The sequence below is a fragment of the Zootoca vivipara genome, chromosome 12 (genome assembly GCF_963506605.1).
Source record: "Zootoca vivipara chromosome 12, rZooViv1.1, whole genome shotgun sequence".
Classification (NCBI taxonomy): domain Eukaryota; kingdom Metazoa; phylum Chordata; class Lepidosauria; order Squamata; family Lacertidae; genus Zootoca; species Zootoca vivipara.
The window spans coordinates 10,101,645-10,124,650 of record NC_083287.1 but is presented as its reverse complement, the minus strand read 5'-3'; the positions used below and the strand labels follow the sequence as shown (position 1 = coordinate 10,124,650).

Below are 23,006 nucleotides of genomic sequence, written 5' to 3'. Positions count from 1 at the left end.
CACCAGGGTTTCCGCCCTTCTGCGGGCTTTTGTGCTGCGCAGCCTAGAATTAAACATGCAATTCACAGCAAAGTTCGTTCCAGGGGTAAATAACGATATCGCGGATGCATTATCTCGTTTCCAGATGGACCGCTTCCGCTCGCTGGCACCGGAGGCACAGCAGTGGCCAGAGCCGTTCCCGGAGTCCCTATGGAGCCTTGGGAGCGAGAAATCTTGAAGGGAGTATTTGCATCAGTTGCCCCCTCCACGTTTAACTCTTATAAGCGCGCGTGGAACGAATTTTTGAGTTTCAGACTTAAGGGTCCCGTTTCCGCACCACTGGACCCCCCTTCGGAAAGGGAGGTAATGCAATATGCGGTTCACCTCAAGGAATTGGGTCGCGCAGCTAAAACACTCAATTTGCACACGGCGGCCATTTCATTCTTTTGCAAATCACTCTACTCCAGGGACCCCTGTGACAATTTCCATCTACGCAGAGCCATGGAAGGATGGCGCAGGTTGCAGCCGCCGGCTCGCGACCCAAGAAGGCCCATCACTTTCGATCTCCTGTGTCAAATTCACACCCACCTGAGTCCCCTTTGCTGGTCCGACTACGAATCCAGTCTGTTTGCAGCAGCCTTTTCTTTAGCCTTTTTCGGGGCCCTAAGGGTAGGAGAGGTAGTGTGTGAAGACCACCCCAATGGTCTCTCCCGGGGGATCAGGATGCAGGATGTGTCCTTATCCAATTCCTTAGCGGTCGTGCACATTCGCCGATCGAAAACTGACCAGCGGGGATTGGGGGCCACCATTCGCCTGCCAGCAACTGGCAGTCACGGCCCATGTCCAGTACGAGATCTAAGGCGTTTCCTTTCCCTGAGGCCGGCTGGCACTGACCCTCTGTTGGTTCACGAAGACAATTCCAAACTCACGCGTACCCAGTTCACCCGAGTTCTTCGTAAAGCTATAGCAGCATGTGGCCTGGAACCCAGCCATTTCTCGGCCCACTCCTTTCGTATTGGAGCAGCTACCTCCGCTATGCACATGGGTTTGTCGTCCGAAAGGATTCAGGACCTGGGGAGGTGGAAATCGAATGCTTACAAGGGATACCTGCGCCCCACCCCTTAGCCCTCTCCCCGACTGATCCCTGCCTGTCATCTTCTTCTTTCAGGTGGGCACTCCATCTCGGTGTGGATAGCGGGTCACAGCATCGTCCATTGGGCCCAGAAAAGGGCAGTCGAAACGGGTCTGGGGAACGGTCTCAGCCTCCCAGAAAATGTGAAAGTCTCATGGATTTCCCGGAGGGGAATGCGATGGAGCGAACTCTTGCCAGCTGTCCAGGCCAGGGCTGCTTCAGTTGGGCCCCCCCACGCGCTGGTCATACAGCTGGGGGAGAATGATTTGGCGTACAGGAACGCCGTGGATTTGAAATTAAGCATCTTTGAGGACTTTGATAAGTTGCTGGCTTCTTTCCCTGGGATGACGCTGCTGTGGTCCTGCCTTTTGCAGAGACGTGTTTGGCGTGACGGGCACTGCCCTAAAGCTTTGAACAAATCCAGGAGGCTTCTGAATTCGTTTGTGATGCGCAGGGTGCTGGACCTTAACGGTCAGATAATCGCTCACCCGGAATTGACACGCACTGAAGCAGCCCTTTATCGCGAAGATGGGGTTCATTTATCACCACGGGGGAACGATATTTGGTTGGGGGACCTAGTCAGGGGGTTAGAGCATTGGTTGCGGGTGTGAGGGTATTGGCGGCGAGCCTTTGGGGCTCGATTGGCGGTTAGGCATTGGAAATTTGCATAAGAGAAATGGGGGGGCAGATTGCGTCATCCTCTGCCCGCGATTTGGAGATTTAACCCCGTTAAAGGGGTTCCGGGGGCGGTTGCTTTGTCCTGGGCCTACGGAGGTCAGGGCCTGATGGCACCCCCCAACGGTGGCCACAGGAGGTGTCTCAGTAGATTTACATCACTGGGCTCCTTTCTGGTGGTTAATTTCTCCCAGACTGTAACACACGGGTTACAGTCAGATATAGTCGGTTAGGTTCCAATGCCTAAGCCAATACCGCTCAACATCCGAAACCAATAAAGTTGTGGCCTTTCCGCCCACTTAAATTTATTCACTGTGTCCTGTGTTTCATTTCCTTGGGAGGGAGGGACATTGCTACACAAAACCACTTCCGCTATCACGGAGGTGGGGTTGTGGGCTTGGCCCGACAGAACTCTCGCGATGGGGGCTGAGTTTCAGCCCTCTCGCGAGGGGGGAAGCCCCGCCACGTCATAAACGGGCTGGCCAATCGGGTCAGCTGGGGCGGGGCTTCCGTCCATTTAAACCGGGGCGGGGCGGGAACGCGTCCTCTTTCGCCCCGGATCCCAGAGCTGGAAGTTCACCCACCCTCCCACCCTTTAGGCTAGGCAGGTCAGGCAGGTTAGGCCGACGCTGCTGTGGACCTCGGTCGGTCGCCTCGGTTGGCCGGGGGGCCGGGTAGGACTTTTTCCACTTGGGCTAGCCAAACTGGTTTTTTCGCCTACCTCATGGCAATTCGTCACAACTTGGTTTTGCGGTTAGGCATTGGAAATTTGCATAAGAGAAATGGGGGGGCAGATTGCGTCATCCTCTGCCCGCGATTTGGAGATTTAACCCCGTTAAAGGGGTTCCGGGGGCGGTTGCTTTGTCCTGGGCCTACGGAGGTCAGGGCCTGATGGCACCCCCCAACGGTGGCCACAGGAGGTGTCTCAGTAGATTTACATCACTGGGCTCCTTTCTGGTGGTTAATTTCTCCCAGACTGTAACACACGGGTTACAGTCAGATATAGTCGGTTAGGTTCCAATGCCTAAGCCAATACCGCTCAACATCCGAAACCAATAAAGTTGTGGCCTTTCCGCCCACTTAAATTTATTCACTGTGTCCTGTGTTTCATTTCCTTGGGAGGGAGGGACATTGCTACACAAATTAACGTTGCATATATTGCAGGCAGCCAACAGAGGGCAACAGAATACAACAAGAGCTTGTCCTACTCACAAAGGAATTAAAAACCATTAAAACACTGAATTAATTGACAGCAACTATAAAAAGCACAATGTTTGGAAAGTTCACTGAACACTGCATATGAATTTTTATTCTCACCATAAAGTCTGGGGTTTTTCAGGTAAAAGAATTCCTGGCCTCTACTGATAAGGGTGGCTCTAACTTAAATTTCATTCAGTCTATTATTTTCTGTCTAAATTTCTGAAAAAAAGTTCAAGTTATGGTATGTCCTTTGATTGGGATACTCCTTATTTTGTCAAAACCACAGCCTATATTCCACAGAGTCAGGGATAGTCCACAATTTCCCCACCTAATTGTTATTATGGAGAAAATGCAACAAAAAATACAAAATCTGTCACTGAGACCCTGCCCTTCCCCTTGATGCTGACCTTGAGCTGTTGCTCAGCAACTTTCCTCTAATACAAATCACTCATAGTAATAGTAATAGTAGTAGTAGTAGTAGTAGTAGTAGTAGTAATAATAATAATAATAGTAATTTATTTATACTCCCACCCATCTGGCTGGGTTTCCTCAGCTACTCTGGGTAGCTTCCAACTACATTAAAAATACATTAAAATACCAGTCATTAAAAACTTCCCTAAAAAGGGCTGCCTTCAGATGTCTTCTAAACATCAGATAGTTGTTTATCTCTTTGACATCTGATGGGAGGGCCTGTGAAAGCCAACACCGAGAAGGCCCTCTGCCTGGTTCCCTGTAACTTGGCTTTTAGTTGTCTACTAGAAATTTTTAGTTGTCTACTAGAAAAGTTCCCTAACTGTTCTGTCAAGTCCCTACATGCCCAAATATTAATCAATATAAAAATCCAACCGCAGAAGTGAGAGGAAGTTAATTAAAATGTTCTGTTTGATAACAAAGGAGTGCACCTATATTAATCTTATTAATCTTCCCTGTAACTTGGCTTTTCTCAGTGAGGGAACCACCAGAAGGCCCTCAGCGCTGGACCTCAGTGTCCGGGGTTAACAATGGGGGTGGAGATGCTCCTTCAGATATACTGGGCCAAGGCCGTTTAGGGCTTTAAAGGTCAGCACCAACACTTTGAATTGTGCTCGGAAACGTACTGGGAGCCAATGTAGGTCTTTCAGTGTAGGTGTTATGTGGTCTCAGCAGCCGCTTCCAGTCACCAATCTGGCTGCCGCATTCTGGATTAGTTGTAGTTTCTGGGTCACCTTCAAAGGACTACTACATTGCAGTAGTCCAAGCGGGAGATAACTAGAGCATGCACCACTCTGGAGAGACATTCCGCAGGCAAGTAGGGTCTCAGCCTGCGTACCAGATGGAGCTGCGTACCAGATGGAGCTGCACACAGAATTGACTTGTGCCTTCATGGACAGCTATGAGTCCAACTCACAAGTTATGTAGGGGTTACGTTCCGGGGATGGCGCATAAAGTTGAAATCACATATAGTCAAACTGCCCCTCCCTGGAACTACCCCTTCATGAGCAATCTCACATTCCAGAGCCGATGCACCAGGAAACCATTAAATAATTCAATTCACACCTGGAAATGGCAGGAGAAAGCTGGAGAATGAGCCCTCGTGGTTCATGGGGAGACCCTCCTTGGAGCCCAAAGATGAGGTCAGTGAGGGCGGAGGAAGCTCCAAAGAGACCAGAGGCACAGCGGGGCTTTGCTTACACTGCTCATCCTCCCCGCCTAACAGCTAATGTGCTCTGTAGCGAAGCAGCCGCCACCGCTTTCCTGCATGTCCTGTAGCCTCCTGCTGGCCATAGCTTCCATTCTAGTTGTGGGTATTTTGGGATACAGAATTTTTGGTATGATTGAAGGGAGAGCAGCACAGAGGGTGTTTATAGGGTGATCTCCACTTTACACAATTTCACTTAGGTGCGCAGCAGCCCGGGACGTAACCTCCGTGTAAGTGGGGAGTTTGCCTGTATTTCTTCTCAACGCATATTTTAGAAATGTCAGTCTTACTACAATAGTACTATAATAACAGGAAGTGCTTGCTAAAATGGTTTGCTTTACTGTGTTCTAATTGAACAGGAAGGACTTCTGTATCCATACGAGAAATGTTTATAGAAGTCACACTGCAATGACCATCAATACAGTTTAAGCTTTAATTTCACACCATTTACACAAACAGTTTAGAGCTAGTGAAAATCAATTTTGATGTAGTTAAACAAAAAGGCCTGGGTATACTGGATTGTTGTTGGTGAAACTCTTGAGGCCACACTGAGCCAAACAATTTATCAGAAATAACAGAACTTGGCTAAAATGACTGTATGTTTGTTATAGATAAGAACCATTAAGATTCCAAAACAATGTAGTGTAATTTCATCAGATCGTCTCCTGTTGCAGAGAGAATCCTAAAACATGGCTGAAGCATATGCTGTCTCCAGCATGGTCTGTGCTTAGTTGTTTGCTCCTCACTTTGCCTCTGCCCCACCCCTGTCTAACAATTCCTACATGCTGTATTATATCTATTCTATTGTCCTAATGAAGTATGCGTAGAATTATTATAGACTGATGAAACACACTATGCATAATGTTTTGACTGTAGGAATTTAGATTTGTGAGTGTCACAAATGCACTCTCTCAGAAGGATGCTGAGCAGAGAAACAATGAAAGCTCCTGTTTTATCACATAAGATGCCTTGTCTCAATGCTGCTAGGACACCTATGACCGAAACAGAATTTAAGGATTATTTTGTTGGGCTGTTTCCCCTCCCCCAGGTGTGTGTGTGTGTGTGTGTGTGTGTGTGTGTGTGCGTGCAAGTCACCTGCTTGCCTCCATTTAAAAAGCATATAGTAGAACCTCTACTTATAGACAAAATCTATTCCAGAGGTCTGTCCGCTGGTTGAAATGGGACGCTAGAAGAGGCGTCTTGTGCATGTGTACATTCGGCAGTAGCACGCTTCTGCGCATGCACGCTGATGGCAGAAGCCACTTCTGCGCATGTCCAAATCACGGCAAACCCGGTGTTTACTTCCGGGTTTGCCGCGGACGCAACATGGAATGTTCGCGAGACGAGGCGTATGTAAGTCGAGGTTCCACTGTAATTGCTTTTCAAATTTGCTCTCAGAATATACTACAGTGGTACCTCGGTTTATGAACACAATTGGTTCCGGAAATCTGTTCATAAACTGAAGCGTTCATAAACTGAAGCGAACTTTCCCATTGAAAGTAATGGAAAGTGGATTAATCCGTTCCAGACAGTCCGCGGAGTACTTAAACTGAAACGTTCATAAACTGAAGCAAACTTTCCCATTGAAAGTAATGGAAAGTGGATTAATCCGTTCCAGACGGGTCTGCGGAGTACTTAAACTGAAATGTTCATAAACTGAAGCATGGGTGTAATTGGTTCCGGAAGTCTGTTCAGAAACTGAAGCGTTCATAAACTGAAGCGAACTTTCCCATTGATAGTAATGGAAAATGAATTAATCCGTTCCAGATGGGTCCGCGGCGTTCATAAACCGAAAATTCATAAACCGAGGTGTTCATAAACCGAGGTTCCACTGTAACACATTTTGCTTAGTCTGGCACTTAGGAATATACCTTGATGGTTCAACACTACAACCACGTAATTTTATAATAGAGTAAGTGAAATCTCAGTTAATACATTATTTACAGGGAAATAAGCTGCAACGGCCTTGATCACTACATTGTCCAATGCCCAGCTCAAGACAGACTCCTCCACAATATGTATTTAAGCCACTTAGGATTAATCCACTTTACCATAGCTGTCGTATGCCACAAGCAGATGTGGTCAGAGTCTTATCCTACAGATTCCTGACCAATAAAACTCTCTCAAGCCACACAAGATAGTTCATGCAAGTAAGCTAAACTGCACCCTTCACTCTCATCCCACTCAATCTGATATGGAAGATTATTCCCAAATATATTTATAATTTAAAACCTGAGTGTGAGAATTTAACTCAGCTACCAGACCTCCCCCCCCCAAAAAAAACCATACATTCAAACCCTTTTAGCACACCTTTCCTCGAGTTCAAGGCAGCCCATGGAACTCAGTAAACATTCAGTTATTAAAAGAGGAGAGTTGTGCTGTGAAAAGCAAATTTGCAAAAAAATTGAAGTGCTCCCAAACTGAAATCTTACCATGAACAAAACAGACTTCACCTTACCTGTACAGTAGGAACATCTGTAAATGCCTTTATAAAATCATCTTCATCAACAGCACCAGCTCCTCCTTCCTTGGTGGTGCCTGTAAGTGATAAGACCACAATTATATGTATTTATGTAAATGTTTGCTTGTATGTCTGCTTGCTATATTTAATAAAGCTTTGGTCTAATAAAAACAAAAACATGTATTTCACCTGGGATTCTAAACCACTGTTAAGAAACAATCGGACAGATTAAAATACTGGTTTTATTATGTAAGATACAATTTAAAATGCTTGAACTACCACAGGGTACTGCTGAATAATTACAAGAATGCCAACCTTCCCTGCCAGGGCAACAAATTCTGTACCAAGAAAACCTGAATTCTGTCACCCATATAATTATGTAGATTTGCATGGTTTGCATAATTTATTCTGCTTCTCAGGGGTGGGCAAAAATGATGACAACAACTGTGGCTCTCCCATGCTCAAAGGTCAAAAAAAAACAAAAAACCACAAGGTCTGGTATCTCCAACCATAACACACAAGGGATAAAAGCTGGAATCACTGGCAAGACAGACTGGAAGACAAAGACAAAGAAAAGTGGGGTGAGAATATACTATAAAGAGCAAAAGGATTATTGTGCTTCTTAATGTGGTGCAAGGTTCATCAATTAATACCAATGAAGTGAATTAAGCAGCAGTGATTAGGATGAAACTAAGCCAGGAGGAAGACTGCCTCCAGCCCAAGAAAGTGGTGCTCTATATAAACAGAGAAGTTAAGAGGGGTCAAAATTAGAAATTTAGCTGCATGGATGAAAAAAAAAGATTTATGTCAGAGACTGAGAATTTACAAGATTGAGCTTGCCCCAAATATGTTTTCCATTTTCAGCATTTAGAAGCATTACACACAGCTGGCTTTACCAATTGCAACAAGTGGCTCAAAGAGGCTTTCCCCCAATGAACAATGAAACAGTGCTGTGTTCGCAAGAACATATATTGGCTCAGCAAGCTGCTATGAACAAGCCTTTGGGCTGCACATTCGTTCCTTGATTCTCATGTGTGAGCATGGAACCAGGAAGTCTTCCATTAACAAAATTTCCCATTTCATCTAAATTGGGAAACTATGGTTAACAGCTTTATGACAATTCAGAATATAAACCAACTTCTAACCATGTCTTAATATTTATGACAGTGTTTTAAAACTATGTTCCAGTGGTTCTTGAGAACTTTATTAGCAACTCCACAATAAAGTAATGTGTAATAGTGACCAGACCTACCCAAATAATAGTTTGTCCACTACTACTAGTATTGTAGTGTGGAATCACAAGAGAGCACTCTGTGACAGTACACATGACCACTGTGTTCATGTGACACAAAAGCTCACGTGAGATAATGGTAATGCCTGACATGAGCTAAATGATCTTCATGAATCAAGTGTGTATTCCTCAAAAGTGTATAGGGTTCCATGTGAAATGTTCAAGAAGTTCTTGGAGAACAAGTTAATTTAGGCAGTTCCCTGAAGGCAGAAAGTCTGAAAGCAAACGGATACTGTAGCAGTCTGCAGAAATAAATAAGCAACATTTGGAGGAATCCATATTATTGTTGTTGTTATTAAGAGGAATGAAAACTGACACTTGCACTGGGCTAAAAGTATTGTAAACTAATACGACAGCACAGGCCTTAAAATGCAAAGCCTGCAATATAAAAGGTTAGACAACTAAAATGTGTTAGTTTCAAGCTTAGGAAAGCAAATGCTTTAACTAATTCTGTATATTAAAATGCCACTTGACATATCTTTAGGCAACTCATTAAACTTATTAGACAACATGTTTGTGACCTACTAGGTGAAATATAACTTTGCATGTAAATAAAAATAGCAATGTTCTTTTCACACTTGAGTGCATACACCTTTGCTACAGGGCGACTTATAGCAAATGTTTAAATTAGAATAATGTAAGATATATGTGATCTGGCTCACACAACATGCTAAGCCAAATTGATTCTATATTCCCATGCCCACATTTATGTTTTATCTGTATCAGATTAGAAATAGTTACCACCTGAGTTTACATAGGCAAGGTGGCTCACATGTCAAACTAAAAAAATTGTCTGTGCCAGTGTGAACAAGCAGCTCAAATACTCTCATAGCACTCCAATCCTGCTGCAAAATTAGTCAGAGCCTGGCTTGCCATGTCCCCCAAACCCAGGTTCAAGTTTTATTTCCTCCAAATAAACCACAAATCATAGCAAGTTTGTCATGGTTGTTTGTTAGGAACAAGCCAATCTAGGTTTGGAAGACACAACAAGACACGTTCTAGGGTTTCCTCCCCAGTTTGTAGCGCAGCAGCAGGGGAGGAATACTGCAGGAACTTCTGCTATGGTTTAATGTGACATGAGAAATGAAGCCATGGGTGGTGTCATATAACTAGTGTAGCTGTCAAATGTGTGTGTCACCAAACATATGCCATATCAGGTATTTTGAATACATGTTTTTGTTGTATTTGAGGTCTCTGGATTCACCAACTTTTGAGAGAAGAGAATTACCATACTTTTCTGTGTATAAGACGAGGTTTTTTCTTCTTCTCTAAAATAAGGTTAAAATCGGGAGTGTCTTATACACGGATGGTGCATATTTGGGACGGGGGATTGGTTGCAGCTGCGAACATGAGCTTGTTAGCAGTGATTGGGTGGGTGATTAGTGGCTGCTGCAAGGGCTGCTTAGGATTGACTGTTGGTGTGGCAATTGTGTGGCTGATTGGTGGCTGCGTCAATGGCTGTTGCGGATTGACTGCCGCTGCGGCAATTATGTGTGCAATTGGCGGCTGCTGGTGGGGAGCGAGCAGACGCTTGTTTTCTTCTGTGGTGCGTGCGATTGGCAGCATCGGGTGAGTGATCTTGGGGGGCATTCCCCTCCAAAAAAAGCACAACAACTCTGGGCCATCTGCCCCCATTTTCTCAATTTGGGGTCCCCAAAAGTAGGGGGCATCTTATACACGGGGGCATCTTATACATGGAAACATACGGTATACTCCTGAGCATATACAGATTAAAAATTAGTTTTTAGACACAATTTTTGTCATGCCTTTTATTAAAACTTTTGGGGGGGTCTCGCGGTTTTCAGAAGTCAAATGTCCGCAATGGGCTTCTGCTTGAGTGCAAGAAGCTCTTGCAGCCAATTGGAAGCTGCATCTTGGCTGTCAAATGTTTCAGAAGCCGAACGGGCTTACAGAATGGATTATGTTCGACAACCGAGGTGTGAATGTATATAGTCCCGATTTTCATTGAGGAGAAGGGAAATTGAGATACTTGTTTCCACGTTGGTGGAAAGGAGTTGCAGGCAAGACAGCTTTCCACCAATGGCAAAATGTTTCAACACACTAATGAACATTCACATCCAATTTTGATTATTACCACTTTGAGCTAACACCAGAAAGAAGCCCGAGAACTATGTTACTCACGCCACAGAAAGACTGCTCATGTACCAGTGCATTTTGGCATACCTATTTTGGTTAAACAACTGTGCCAACCCAAGTTGCACATGTATGTTTTAAAGTTATTGTTTTCTTTGCCAGGGTTATGCATTACAGAAAAATGAGTTTACTCTACTACACAAAGTAGAGGTGAACTGTTTTTACATCACACGTATAAAAAACCAGGGAAATCTTGAATGAAGGTTCTATGGGTTTGGTTTTTGCTGAAACATCTAGTATCTATAAATCCAAATCTTAAAAAAAGAATTTCAGAGGAAATTATAATAAAGAATAATTCAAACAAAACCTAGAGTAAAATGCTTAGAATTTACCAAAAAGTGAACTCAGATCCTTTGTATACAAGGGTTTGCATTTCACCCAGCATCCAATGCACACCTGTTGTGATATACAGAATTATACAGGACAAGGTAACTTTTTTTTTTTTACAACTCTTATGTTTAACTCCCTGTCCAGGGTTGCAGCATTCGTGCCCTACATCAGTGGTTCCCCAAGGGTGTGGTGTGCCAGGAGAGGAAGGCAAGCGTGGTGAGAAGAATCAAGGGCAATCAAAGAAATTGTTAAACATTTCAGTTTAGGGTAATGTAGTATAGCATAATATCTATTTATTTATTTGCAGAATAGGGATAGATATCTTTTCAAAAAGAGAGCAAGAACATCAAGTGATACTGAGTACAATCCTAGTTGTGTTTTCCAATAAATTTCTTATCAATAAAAAACTCAGTGTGGCATGAGCAAATTCTTATTTTGAAATATTGGTCCAGATAAGTTTCAGAACCAAAAACCCAGTTGATCTTAAAGTGCTACCCGATTCACATAGAAAACATGAGTAACAATCATTCCAGCTTTCAAAATGCAACTTCTGTAACTATTTAAAACCACACGATAAAAGTCAAAATGGAAAATATAACAACTGCATCCTAAATATAAATTCAGTGCATCAGCAGCCTGCATTAAATTTTGCCATTGTAATTTTGATTATACTTAAATGATCGCAGTAAGAGAAATGTTATTTGCTTTAGAAAGTCCTCAGTTTCCAGCCATTACATAAGAAAATAAATGTCTTCCAACTTACAATTCCTAGGGACATGCATGTGAATACATAAAACAGATTTGTCTATGAACCAAATCTGCCACACTTATACAGGAATTAATAATCGCAGCACTGTGGTGTGGTCTTCATTTCTTTTTTCTCAAATAAATGGCTTGAGTCCACTTAAGAGATTATTTTACCTATTTCTAAGTTATTATATAACAGCAGGGATGTTTCAGTATCAAGTAATGCATTAAAGCATTAGATTCATCACTATGCAATATAGGTACAGTAAATATAAAATATAAATTCAACTATCCACAAGAGTGTAAACAGCTAATGATACAATACAAAACAAGCATTTAAAAACTTCACGTTACTGGAATATCATCTACATCCACACACATGCACTAATTCATGTATGCACACACTTTGCCAAGGTTCTTCACACTTTCTAGGTCTGCAAAAAAATACTGCAGTTATGAATTAAACATTACCCTTCGAAGTTCCTCAATATGAATTATGGCTGAGACAGGGTCAGCAAAGAGAAGGCAGACAGAAAAGGGGGAATGGGGAAGAACACTCAAGGGTCAATAGTTTGGTTTTACCTCCAACCTTTGGCCCACCAGCAGAACCTGGCTTTCTTGAAGTATTTGAGGGAGTTGCAGGTTTTTTGGCTGCAGGAACCTTGAAGGCTGAGGCAGCTGAAGATGGCCTATTTCCATCCACTGACTCTTCATCATCAAAGCTTTTATCTGGAAAGGATGTTTAAAAACAAAATCATGTGTTATAATCCTTTTTAAAAAGAAAGAAGTGCCTTTTAAGCAGCATTCACTCAGAAGTTGCCAAAAATCAAAGAAAATCAATACTAATTATTACGCCCTTTGTCTTTAAAGCTGTAGACAAGTAATAAAAAGAAAAGGGGGGGGGATCATTTCATTTCATATAATGGCTTTGCAAATGATGGTGGGGGGAAAACATTTTTAAAATTCTAGTATTTCAACAAGAAAAAAAATATTTTACAAGGCAAGTATTGTCCATTTCTAATTTATTGCTAACACTGAACTCTCGCAATTAAATTCATTCCCAGCATTTTAACAGAGAACAAAACCTCTGCTTTTCTACTACTCATGCTTGCAGTCTCTACTACACATCCTCCTCCCACAGTGTGTCTACTAACACTCCCTGCTTCATTTCTTCCACCCTGATTTCAGCACTTACAATCACAGATCCGTTTGCAGATCAGCCGCCTCATTCCTCTGACAGCTCTCAATGCCCCTTGCACTAAGATACTCTCACTTGCTCACATGGCCACATGGATGGAAAATCTCAGTGCTAATCAAAATATTCTGTGGAAAACTGTCAGAAAACACCATAGATCCACCACGGAGATTTGTGCCGGCATCCTTCTCTCTCTTCCCTGCACTAGGTACTGAAACAACCAATCGGCTGCAAGGTGACATCATCTCCTGGTAGCCACTGCCAGATGAAAAGGTGAAAATTCTTCACACATATACATTCATTCCCATGCGCAAACATTTGCAGCCACTGTTCTATGAGCTATTAAAAGAAATTTTAGAGGCATAATACTCTTTGAGACCTTAGGCTTAACCCCACCCTGGAAATTTCAAGGGTGTTGTCTTTTGCCTAGTAAAGTTTCCCTCCCACCTCCACATTTTTTGCTTTCATGACAGCATATTCCATTTAGCATCTCAGACTAAAAACCCAGCCTTGCACAAATCAAATGAGACAATTTTACAGCCACGGAAAAGAAAGCTGCATTTCTCTAGGACCCTGAAAACGTAAGGGAAACCCAACCTGTAGTTTCCCTCACAAACAAGATGGGCGAGGCTGACACACAGCTGCGTAAGGGAGATGCACACCCATGTCACAGACTTCCTTTCCCGGAACCTTTATTATTATTATTTTAATCTTGTCACAGATCCCTCTAATTTCTGAAAATCTTTGTTTACCCCCAGTGTACTTCTATTTTGGAAAAATAAGGCAACCTATTTGTGGAAGGCTGCATTTCCATGACATTAAAATCAATTTCTGCCCAAACTGTGATCACCTAGATTGGGAAAACATATATTAAATATCACAGGTGAAAATGTGGGTTTAGAAATACTGGCTTAGCCCCATGAACAATTTATACAGGACCATTGATCTGCTTTGCTTGCTCCACCTAGCTATGTTTCTTAATTTAAGGTTTACAAAATGCTGCACATTTTGTAAAAATAAAATTCATTTCCTTCCATTACAGTGTTATCCAACTCTGAAATTTTTGCATGCAGGGATATGTTACTATCAGAATGCAAGAGGAAGACATGAAACACATTATTCCATGAGTTTCCATGGAAACTGTACTCTGCCTTTGCACATGAACTGGAAGACAACATTTCAGTTCTCAAGACAAGAGATGGCTTTAACCCTTACGGCATGAGAATTCAGACACACTGCTGACTGTTTTAAGGATGGTGAAACCTCTGCAAGTGCAGCACAAGAAATAATGCACTAAGGATAAAACTAAACCGTAAACAATCTCATTTCTTAGAGCTAGGTATTTTCTCAACACACAATTACAAAAGTACACAGCAGAAGACGGTAGCTTTTACACAAAGCTTGTGTGAGGTATTAAGATAGCCAGTTAATCTTAACCATCTATGAACCATCACCAATCATTAAGAAAACTTCTGATCTGGATTTAGATTCTCTCTTCTATAGTTTAAGTTTCATGAACGGACGGGTTTTTTTCTCAGGAAAGTTTAAAATTTGTTACCAAAAACAATACATGATTTTTTTCTTGTAGGAGCATTATACAATAACCAGCAACACATGCTTGGGTGGTTAACATGAAGACAGCTCTGTAGCCATCTGAAATGTAGTCTGGGTTTCCTGCAAAGGGCCAGGTTATTAATTGGACTGCCTTCTCCTGTAATAGGCTGCCCAAACACCAAGACCAGGATCCAGGCTCTGCTTCAGGAGTCCCAACTTCGGAGATGAATGCCCTCCTCAGGAAGAGCTGCCTGACATCTACACTAATGTTATTTAGGTGCAAGGCACATGTGTTTTTAAAAAATAAATATCCAGGTTTTTCAAGCTCATATTGCAGTTTCATTTTATGGAGTTTCTTTTGTGCTGCTGTTGAAATTAATGGTTCTTATATTTTTAGTGGTGTTGTATGATAGCTACCTTGGTAGCTCTTGGATGGTGGAGGTGTAGGGCATAAATGGAATAAGTACTGGTAACTAAATGAGTAAATAAAATGAGCAAGTTAGGCCTCAAAAGTTATTAGTCTGCATGGGAACTAGCAGGAGGGACAGCAACAGCCCATTGCATTTCTATGCTGGGTTCAAAAGAGGCAGTCCCCCTCTTCCAGCAACCCACTTCAAATCACAGAATTGTAGAGTTGGAAGGGACCCTGTAGGGTCATCCATTCCACCCTCTAAAAATGCAAAATAAATAAATAAATAAATAAATGCAGGAATATCAACTGAAGCTTCCAGGACAGATGACCATCCAACCTCTGCTTAAAGACCTCCATGGAAGGAGAGTCAAAAACCTCCTGAGTCTGTTCCACAGTCGAACAGCTCTTACTATCAGAAAGTTCTTCCAGCTCCTTCAACTGTTCCTCATAAGGCTTGGTTTCCCAACCCTTGATCATCTAGGCTGCCCTCCTCTGCACACATTCCAGCTTGTCAGCATCGTTCTTAAATTATGGTGCCCAGAACTGCACACACTGTTCCAGGTGTGGTCTGACCAAGGCAGAATGCTTCCCTTGATCTGGACACTATACTTCTGTTCATGCAAACTGGAATAGCATTAGCTTTTTTGCTGCTAAATCACACTGTTGACATTAAGCTTGTGCTCTACTAAGACCCTGAGATCCTTTTCACGTGTACCTCTGGTGTGCCCTATCTTATATTTAAGGAGCTGGTTATTCCTGCCTGAGCGTAGAACCTGGTACTGTTAAACATGTGTCCCTCAGCACACACACACCCATAAATAGAAGTCTACAAATGTCACCATCACAAGTGTCCTTTTCAAGATCCTGAGCCTAGAGACACTCTGCAGCACCAAGACATTCCTTCTTCAATTGCAAACCGGGGAAAATAAGCAACAGAACACAATTTCCAGCGTTTGCAATTATTACAGAATTACAGTCATGCAGAGCACATACATCGGTAAGCCACACGAGTAGTTAACAGGAGGGAAACCATTACTATTGCTGTATGAAAGGAGGGCAAAGGATGCTAGGGATCTGGCAGGTGGTGAGAGAGGCCGAAATGCAATGAGGCAAATTCCAATTGCAAATGAGCATAGCTGTCAAGTTTTCCCTTTTCTCGAGAGGAAGCCTATTCAGCATAAGGGAATTCCCCTTTAAAAAAGGGAAAACTTGACAGCTATGCAAATGAGGCGGGGTTCAGTCACACAAGGGAAAGACAGACAATTAGGAGAGGGGCATCAAGGAAACAATAGAAACAGAAAAAGTTGTACGTTGACTCTTGGGCAGTCATTGTGACCCGAGAATATGATCTTGGGGCCATTCTGCAGTAATTATTTGTGGATAACCAGCCCTTCCACAAAACCGGGTTGCAGAGTATGCTCTATTCCCATACAGAACATAGTGCAATATGGAACCGAAAGTAGGTACAGTATATAACTTGATAGATTCCCTTGAGTCCTGCAGTGTATGGTTCTCAAGAGACACATTTTGAGTTCTACAGGAACTCTTCCAACTGGTAAAAAACAAACCCTGAAGTACCGTATCTTAACAAGGGGAAGCATGTATATTCTCTCAAGTTTCTGACACAAACCAAGGAAAATAATGAACACTGAGAAGACAGAAAGGAGAAGCCGTGTAAGGGGAGATCTCTCCTGGTGAAGCTTCACCAAGACTGGGGTTGCTGGGCAGACACAATCAGCCTTCAAGGGAGGGATGAACAGGGTAAAAAAACGGTGTATGTGATCTGGATTATTCAAGCCTTCCCGCCACATCACATTTAGGAATCTGCTCGCAAGTCTCCTTGCTATTGGTGCCAAGTGAAAAAGGTGGCGATGGATGTCATGTGTAGAACTGAGGGACTATCAATAATGTAATAAATAATAATAATAATAATAATAATAATAATAATGTAAATAATGGGTGTGCTGGCAAAAGCCCTTGCTTGGCACAGGCACATGCAGAGTGAAGCCTTAGAAGCAAAGGCACTACCTAAACAAGCGGCAGTATTAAATAAAGTATTTCGTTCCAGATCTGTTACCTATCAGCATCAGGGATTCAGTCATTTTGGCTTGGCTAGGTAGCCAGCCATTCTTGCAACCCAGCCCCTTCCACAAGTCCTTTTTCATGCACGAAAATGCTAATGAGCTTCCAACAATGAACATACATAACTGCAGATGAGCAATCCAGGAATCTTCAAGACATCACCCAAAGCATGGAATTTGTGGATAAGGAAGCCTTGCATCCAACAGATGTGTCCAAATTCTTCGGAGGTTGGGTGAGGGTAGAACAGTGAAAGGGGTGATGGAAAATAGATGGAATTGTTTCACTATGTTCTGTCTTGGTTATAAAATGGTTGGGTTTTTTTTTAAAAGACTAATTACAAAGAATACAAGGATTGAAAGTACAATTTGGTAATTATAGGGGAATGAAATCTGAAGACAAAAGAGGGAGCTTGGGGAGGAAATATAACAAAATAGGGGAAATGGAATCTAATCAAGGAATATAGTTTCCCCCTGACTGACAAAGAGGTTAGGAGGAGGAGTTGACATAATATACAAGGGAATAGTTGGAGTAAGAGAGAGATAAAGAGCTGAAACACTAAGAAAAAGGAACTAGACTACTGTGGAATTACGAGTGCATACCTGGAGTGCTTCAGAAGAAAAGCCAGAAGAAAAGTCTGCAAATGTAACTAGAAGCTGAATTCTGACATAACTTTAAAAATATGTATTGGCTTGGTTAGGGAAATAGGTTTAATTGAACATACTCTGGGTTTATTTAGGCTGCTCTTATGGGGCAATGTTCAAGCTACTTAAAAGTGCATTTTCCAAAACAGTAAAAGTTTTGTGTGGAACAACAGTTAAGTAAACTGAGGTTATTGGGGCTTTAATGTTTCTGAAGCCTTATTCAACTAAGTTAGAAGTTAAAGGACTATTTAGTAGGAGACAGCAGGGGCGGGGAAATATAAACTTGGTGGTAGTAGTGAAGAAACTACACATCAAGATATCCTTCCTTTTTCAGCACCCTATGAGCAGTGTCAAGACAGGGTCTTCCTTGAATTTTAAGTGCCCTGTACTCCTGGAAAAGAATTCTGAGCAAGCAATGGGGCCAGAATACACAGGCAACAATTTATATAAACATGTTCCCCTCCTTTCACTCAAATTCACAATAAAACTTAAAGAACAGGAGGGCTGTGTTTTCTGACAGTACACATTTATCTAGGAATTTTATTCCAAGGCTCTCCGAAAAGACATTATTTACTTGATGGTAAAACCTTTTATTAATTGAAGCAATACATATGCCAAAAGAAATTTGGCAAACTACTGACATAAACAATAACTGATTAATCACTACAATAATTCATAGCAAAGTAAACAGATGAGGAATTAAAAAGAACACACTATAGCAAACTGAAATAAAGTAACTGGATGTGTGATTGTCCCTCAACCCAACAGACTAGCAGGAATTACCAGCTATGCAATACTTCTGCTTATTAGCAACCAAATATGGAATACCAAAAACATGAGTTGGCTTTTGCACTGGATATTAAGCACTTGAGAACATTTGGCTGAATAAAATTAAATGTTGTAATAATTACAACTGGCTTTGGTTGTTATATTGATTAATTTCAGAGATCAGGAAAGAGAGTACAGTCATACCTCGGTTTGCGACCGGAATTCATTCCAGGGAGCCGGTCGCTCCCAGAGTTCGTCGTAAACCGAGGGGCTCTTTTGCTTGTGCACGAAGCGCTGATAAACCGCTTCTGCGCATGCTGCGCAGATGGCTTCTGTGCATCCGCGTGCTGGGGAACCCGGATGTAAACACTTCCGGGTCCGCAGCAGTTACAAACTGATTGGTCGCAAACCGAGGTATGACTGTAAAAGTACCTTTCCCAAACATTTGTTGCTTTCTAGGATTTTGTGTATGGCTGCCATACTTTAATCTCCTGCCATGTCAAAAAGGGAGAACACAGATCAAATTTTCAGGGTGGATTCTAGAGCAGCCAGGCTAACAATAGATATTTTAGACTAGACAGGGCAGGTTCCTTGGTGGATCGATAAATAGGAGAGGAATATGGTCATAAATTACTGCTTTACAGTGGTACCTCGGTTTATGAACACAATTGGTTCCGGAAGTCTGTTCATAAACTGAAGCGTTCATAAACTGAAGCGAACTTTCCCATTGAAAGTAATGGAAAGTGGATTAATCCGTTCCAGACGGTCCGCGGAGCAACTGTTCATAAACTGAAGCGAACTTTCCCATTGAAAGTAATGGAAAGTGGATTAATCCGTTCCAGACGGGTCCGCAGAGTACTTAAACTGAAGCGTTCATAAACTGAAACATGGGTGTAATTGGTTCCGGAAGTCTGTTCATAAACTGAAGCGTTCATAAACTGAAGCGAACTTTCCCATTAAAAGTAATGGAAAGTGAATTAATCCGTTCCAGATGGGTCCGCAGCGTTCATAAACCGAAAATTCATAAACCGAGGTGTTCATAAACCGAGGTTCCACTGTAGTTTCCTTTCTCCACACTCCCATTGCTAGGCAACTATAAGCAGCTAAACATGATGGGTTGGGGAAAAGAAAATGATGTAATGGAATAGGGTAAACGAGCAGCCAGTGGCTGTCCAAGGCGGAGCCAGAAATAACTGTAAAGTGGTAAGACTGCTTTCCTTGGATCCAATGCCAAAGAAGCAATCAATTCTCACCACTAATCAGTAACTTGTTAGGGACCTACATTGAAACCACTTTTACAGGCACATGTCAATGAATTCTGAGAAGTGGAGGTTAGCTGACTTGTGCCTGTCCAGAGATTGCTGAATTCAAACCAGCTAGAAACTCAGATATAAAAGCTATTGGCCAAATGGCCCCTTAAACCTAGGTTGCGGCACCGCAACAGGATGTCTAAGTGCCTAATGAAAATGAATGAACTCCATCTAAAATCCTATGCTTATTGTTGATTGGTAAGTTCATGGGTAGGCAAACTAAGGCCCAGGGGCCAGATCCGGCCCAATCGCCTTCTAAATCTGGCCCGCAGACAGTCCGGGAATCAGCGTGTTTTTACATGAGTAAATTTGTCCTTTTATTTAAAATGCATCTCTGGGTTATTTGTGGGGCATAGGAATTTGTTCACCCCCCCCCAATATAGTCTGGCCCCCCACAAGGTCTGGGGGACAGTGGACCGTCCCCCTGCTGAAAAAGTTAGCTGACCCCTGGGTAAGTTTTTAATGTTTGATGTTTTTATATGTGCTGGAAGCTGCCCGGAGCAGCTGGTGCAACAATATAGTAAATGATGATGATGATGATGATGATGATGATGATGTCTAGTCCTCATCTAAAGACTGCAAATGACGAGGCCATGTTTCTCCTGCCCGCCCCGCTAATATTCTTTTGTGGATTTCTTCTCCAGTCTTCAGAGAGTGGCTGGAAACGGGGAAGCAGAAAAAGATCCCCCTTTCCTTCCACTCGGCAGACAAATTCCCTAACAGTCTCATCTAGCACCAAGGAGAGCAGTTGTGTGTGAGAAATGGCACCAGTAGGTATCGGGTATGTTAACACCTGTGTAAGTAGTACAAACATGAAAACTTAAAAATCCATAAGTATAATAATAATAATGTTTTAAAAAATTGTTCCCTGGCCACTCTGGGTGGCTTCCAACAAAGATTTCAAATGCATTAAAATGTCACACATTAAAAACTTTCCTGAACAGGGCTGCCTTCAGATGGAACTTTTGGGAATCAGGGGGTGGGGCAATGGGGAAGAAGACTGGGAAGGAATGCGCCCAGGAGAGTTGCTCCTGATCTTGAATTCTGTTATGGGGACTTTACATTACTTTACACTCAGATATCCATCAACAGCTCAGCCTAACCCATCAATACATAGCAAGAGTAGAGAGTCTGGAAGACAAAGTTCTCCCCGAAACACACACAATTTTCTGGTCACCATTGGTTATACAGTCAAATAGTAAACTGCTTAAAGGATTAATTAGAGCAAGAAAGAGAGGTGTGTTGCTTTAAAAGATTAATGCCTCATGGAACCCTGCAGAGTCCAGTCCCCAAGCACCTCTCTGAGCAGTATGCTAGATCACTTGAAGGCTCCCTCTTCTTCACATGAAATGCAGTAGACGCAACATCATCTTCAATATATGGGACCTGTGTCACTGTGGTGATCACTTCTTTATTACTTTCTTCCTTCAACCCCTGTATTCTTGCTCATCTATTGCTGCAGTAACAGCAAATGAGTAGTAGGAAAAGCTGTGCTATGCAGCATGTGAGAAGGGCAAGAGGGTAGAAGCTAGAGAGGGTACAAGCTACTGCTCACGTATGTGGGGTTACGTGTGCATAAGTGAAATTGTGTAAGGGGGAAAACCCTCTAAACGCCCTCTCTTTCACTCTCACTTCAATTCAAACATATCCACAACTAGAATTGAAGACAGCAGGAGGCTGGAGGATGCGAGGGAAAGCAGCAGCTCCTGCTGCTGCACTACCCTGAACACCAGCTGTTCAGGAGGAAGGCTGAGCAGCGTAAAGAAATCCCCACTGCACCTCTAGTCTCTTCAGGGCTTCCCCTGCCCTCACTGACGAGCTCTGGACTCTCCTCCAGCTCTCTCCCACCATTTCCAGAGCTGAACTGAATTATTCAATTATTTCCCAGTGCCACGTGTATACTGTGTCAAGCGCAAGTCAATCATGTAGGGGGACACCTGTATCAAGGCAAAGCATGTGTGCAAGTGAATGGGTGATTGGCTGGTCAGGCCCCCCAAAACAGTAACAGAATATTAACACAGGAAAATACAATTAAAGTACAGCACACTGCAAAAGTACAATAAAAAGGGAAAATATGGAACAATAAGAAAACACCAGTCACCAAATGTCCCCCGATTCCACTAGATATATATTTGTGAGCTGAATTCATGCTCTCACCACAGATGCAGCTCCCCAACATTGCACCTATCCCTTAGGAGACAAGTAAATGCACACACACACACACACACACCTCTAAGAGCAAATCTATCCTGAGCATGGGGGAATGCTCACACCCTCATCACACCTGAAGCAGCAAACCCCAATTACTCTGGTTACACTCCTCTGCAGTAGGGAGGGGAAAGGGAGAAAGGAGTAAAGGTCAGGAAAAGTCTGCACCCACTCCAAAGTCCTTATCTTCTCCTGGAGTACATCAAAAAAGTCTTTCAGTGGTACACCAAACTGTACCCATCACTGGATTACAATAGTGAGGTGCATAATAAGATACTGTACGTAAATCATGTTCCCCATCTCTTGCTCTCTTCAACAGCCCCCACCACACCCCCTTTTCACACAGCGTATAGACACCACCTTGCAAGCCTCTAAGGTAAACTGCAACTGTAGGGGAAGACAATGATGGGGAACTTTCCTTCTACAGTATACGCTTCCTTAAATTCACCTCCCTTGGTGTTAAAGACATTGCAAAAATGGTTACAACAGTATGTATTTAAAAGGAACTTAAGTACCTGTATTACTTTTATTATTGTGTTCATATCCCACTTTTCCTCCAGGGAGCTCAAGGTAGCAAAAAATGGTTCATTCTGCCCCTATTTTTATCCTCATAACAACTCCCAGAAGGCAGGTTAGGCTGAGAAAAAAGTGACTGGCCTAAAGTCACAGAGTGAGTTGTATGGCTACGTGGGGATTTGAACCCTGGTGTTTTAGATGCTAGTCTAACATTCTAACTAATATATCACATTTGCACCATGTACATTTAAATACAGCTTTTTTAAAAAGCAGACACTAAAAGATAACAAAGCAGCATTAAAATGTGGGAAACAGAGATTTAAACAACTTAATTTGCACCAAAATGCTTTTCTTATTAGTATTGCAAAAGTTTTTTTTAAAAAAAAATCATATTAAAAACAAATTATATTAAGTACTCTTGGAAACAGCTTACAAAATATGGGTAGAATGTATTTACTGATTAACCCTTTTGCACATAATTCTTATAGGTCATGCAAAGAATCAAATGTAATCTTTGTTATTAGCTGCTTAGAAGGCTATGGGGTAAGCTATACACTTCCAGTCCACTGATTGCTATTGAGTGTTTCACTTTCGAATAATTTCGTCTTCTCCTACCGCAAGTGCTGCCATTTTGTAAAGGCATTTGCTTTATATTATCTCAAACCCATCATTG

General features: G+C 42.5%; 1 protein-coding gene across 11 annotated transcripts in view; it reads right to left on the bottom strand.

Annotated features, from left to right (window-relative positions):
• Positions 1-23,006, bottom strand: part of CLASP2 (cytoplasmic linker associated protein 2) — a 132,534-nt gene that overhangs the window by 69,776 nt on the left and 39,752 nt on the right. For all 11 annotated transcript variants that reach the window (XM_035129742.2, XM_060280609.1, XM_060280613.1 and 8 more), the window contains 2 exons: positions 12,230-12,376; positions 7,123-7,202 (listed from right to left, as the gene is read on the bottom strand). In XM_035129742.2, coding sequence (XP_034985633.1) covers positions 7,123-7,202; positions 12,230-12,376 — 227 coding nt within the window. The remainder of the gene's footprint in view (positions 1-7,122; positions 7,203-12,229; positions 12,377-23,006) is intronic.